Source organism: Otolemur garnettii, unplaced genomic scaffold (assembly GCF_000181295.1).
Source record: "Otolemur garnettii isolate 467f Iridium unplaced genomic scaffold, OtoGar3 scaffold00011, whole genome shotgun sequence".
Lineage (NCBI taxonomy): Eukaryota > Metazoa > Chordata > Mammalia > Primates > Galagidae > Otolemur > Otolemur garnettii.
The window spans coordinates 5,421,499-5,424,211 of NW_003852406.1; the positions used below are offsets into that span (position 1 = coordinate 5,421,499).

The following is a 2,713-nucleotide window of genomic DNA, read 5'->3' on the forward strand; positions in this document are numbered from 1 at the left end:
AGGTGTATGTGGCTGGCACCTTAGCTGCTTGAGCCACAGGCACCGAGCCCAGACCCAGTTTTAACAAGAAGATGTGGACAAATCTATCCTCTCAGCTAAAGTAACATGCCCTGATCCAAACTCATTTCACCAAAGTCCTTCATTCTCTTCTACTGGCTACCAAATTCTAGGATGTCACTGCTAATAATTCTCCCAAATTGCTTTCTCATGAAAATAACATAAAATAAAAAGGTAATTTTCAAGGCTTTCAAAAAGGACAGTCAACTAATTTCCCTTCACAATCAAAGTTAAAGACATAAATGACACCCCAAACCTAAGTTAAGAAATTTCAATTCTTAAAAGTTTTAAAATACATTACCTCAAAATTTCCTAGAAGACTAAGACTTGTTATGGGTGGAGCACTAGAACTCAAAAACGGTTTTTCATGAATATCTGGATCATCTTCAATGGTTAAACATGGTCGAGGACTATTAAAAAAACAAATCAGCAAAGGAACACATTAACAATATTTTCTTATTTATGTTTACATAAAATTAAGTTAGGAAAATTCAAGCAATTTTACTGAAATGCCATAATATAATTAATGTCATCAAATTTTAACATATAAAACTTATAAAAATTCTGATTTTATAATCCTTGTTATAATCTTTGGTAAAGTGTATATACAAGTATATCACTCTAGGAAGTTTCAAAGTAGAATTTGTAACATATCACAAAAGCAAAATTAATAACATATCACATAGTGGCATCTAGTGGAAATACATAATAATTCAAACTTCTGTATCAATCTTAATTTTAAGCTAAAAATGAGAATATAGAGCTGGGCTTGGTGGCTCATGCCTGTAAACCTATAATTCTGGAAGAGTGAAGTGGGAGAACTGGTGAGGTTGCAGTAACCTGTATTGATGCCACTGCACACCAGCCTGGGTGAGAGAGGAACAATCTGTCTCAAAAATAAAGAGAGAGCAAGAGAGGGCGGGAGGGAGAGAGAGAGAGAGAAAGAAAACATAAAGGCAAAATTGCCTAGCTTTTTGGGAAGAAGGTGTTGGGGGAAAAGGAGTAAAAGGTAGAGGCTGGCTCAGTGCCTGTGGCTCAAGTGGCTAAGGCGCCAGCCACATACACCTAAGGTGGTGGGTTCGAATCCAGCCCAGGCCCACCAAACAACAATGACGGCAGCAACCAAATAAAAAACAAATAGCCAGGCACTGTGGCAGGCACCTGTGGTCCCAGCTGCTTGGGACACTGAGGCAGGAGACTCACTTGAGCCCAGGAATTGGAGGTTGCTGTGAGCTGTGATGCCACATCACTCTACCCAGGGGGATAGCTTGAGGCTCTGTCTCAAAAAAAAAAAAAGGTAGAGGCTAATGAAGAGAAATATTCAAATCCACTTAAATGTTAAAACAATGTGGCTCTTTATTATGATGAAAGTTGCTACTCACTGCCATAATGTCTTCTTCACTCACCCTTTAGAGCTATGTGTGTGCATGAGATCATATTGAAAATAAGATTCCTGCTACAATTTTTGTCTTTATTTTATCTATTTATTTTGAGACAGAGTCTTACCATGCTGTGAGTGCCATAGCGTAACAGCTCACAGCAACCTCCAACTCTTGGGCTTAAGCAATTCTCTTCCCTCAGCCTCTCAAGTAGCTGGGACTACAGGTGCCTGCCACAATACCCGGTTATTTTTTTGTTGTTGCTGTAGTTGTCATCGTTGTTTATCAGGCCCTGGCTGGGTTTGAACCTGCTTGCCTTGTTGTATGTGGCTGGTGTCCTAACCACTGAGTAACGGGCACCAAGCCACAATTTTGATTTTTAGAGTCAATGTTATTTATTGTAAAAGACAGGGATTTTGTAAAATTCTGTTTCATATACACAAATAAACTTTGAGATTAAATACCTTCTAGATGATAAGCTTTTCAGATGCAGTAATGAAGAATCCAGATCAAAGCAACCTGATTGTGTTTTTCTGTGAGGAACCTAAAGTAAAAATGATCATCTGTGATATTTAATAAGACTAATTTTTTCTTAAATTTATAATACTTTCCAAAAGAAATGTTAAGCTTATCTTTACAATAATAAAAAATGAAAAAGAAAAAACCCCAAAAAACTATAAGACTTCTATAACAACTTACTTAAAATCATTCTGTTTATTAAATATTATTCTTATGTTCTCACTAAATGTGAAAAATATGATTAAGACTTTTACAGGGTAGAATCCCCATATATAATATAAATAAGGTACCTGAGACTTAGTAAATTTTATATACATAAAAATAATATAAATAGGATTTTTACTTTTTTACTTTATATAATACTGTACTGGTTTTTGGAGGAAAAAGCATTTCTTGCTTTAAAAGAAAAAAGAAAAAAGAATTAATAGAGACAGGAGTCTGAAGTTGTGTCAGCACTGTACCTCCTTTGGCTATTCTACATATTGCAACATTCTCAGGAACCCTGAGGCTTTACAGCGAATAGGTCTAAAAAATACTATCATCCTGGATTGTCAGCAGCCATTGTATACCAGATTACATTAAGGCAAACCACCAATAAGATCACAGTGACCTAAAAATTAAAGGACTCAATGTAACTTAAAGCTAAAATCATATACAACATGCAAATTAGGTTTGTTTCTAGAATTAATATTATAAATATGTATAAAGTTATCTAACTCACTGGTTTAACTGGTGGCATAAGAAATGGATAATGCTGA

The 2,713-nt window shown here is 35.5% G+C and overlaps 1 protein-coding gene across 7 annotated transcripts in view; it reads right to left on the reverse strand.

The window, feature by feature from the left end:
• FAM214A (family with sequence similarity 214 member A) overlaps positions 1 to 2,713 on the reverse strand; it is a 130,022-nt gene that overhangs the window by 7,542 nt on the left and 119,767 nt on the right. For 6 of the 7 annotated variants that reach the window (XM_023509971.1, XM_023509967.1, XM_023509968.1 and 3 more), the window contains 2 exons: positions 1,901 to 1,980; positions 359 to 467 (listed from right to left, as the gene is read on the reverse strand). In XM_023509971.1, coding sequence (XP_023365739.1) covers positions 359 to 467; positions 1,901 to 1,980 — 189 coding nt within the window. The remainder of the gene's footprint in view (positions 1 to 358; positions 468 to 1,900; positions 1,981 to 2,713) is intronic. The other variant, XR_002771946.1, reaches the window with a different exon arrangement.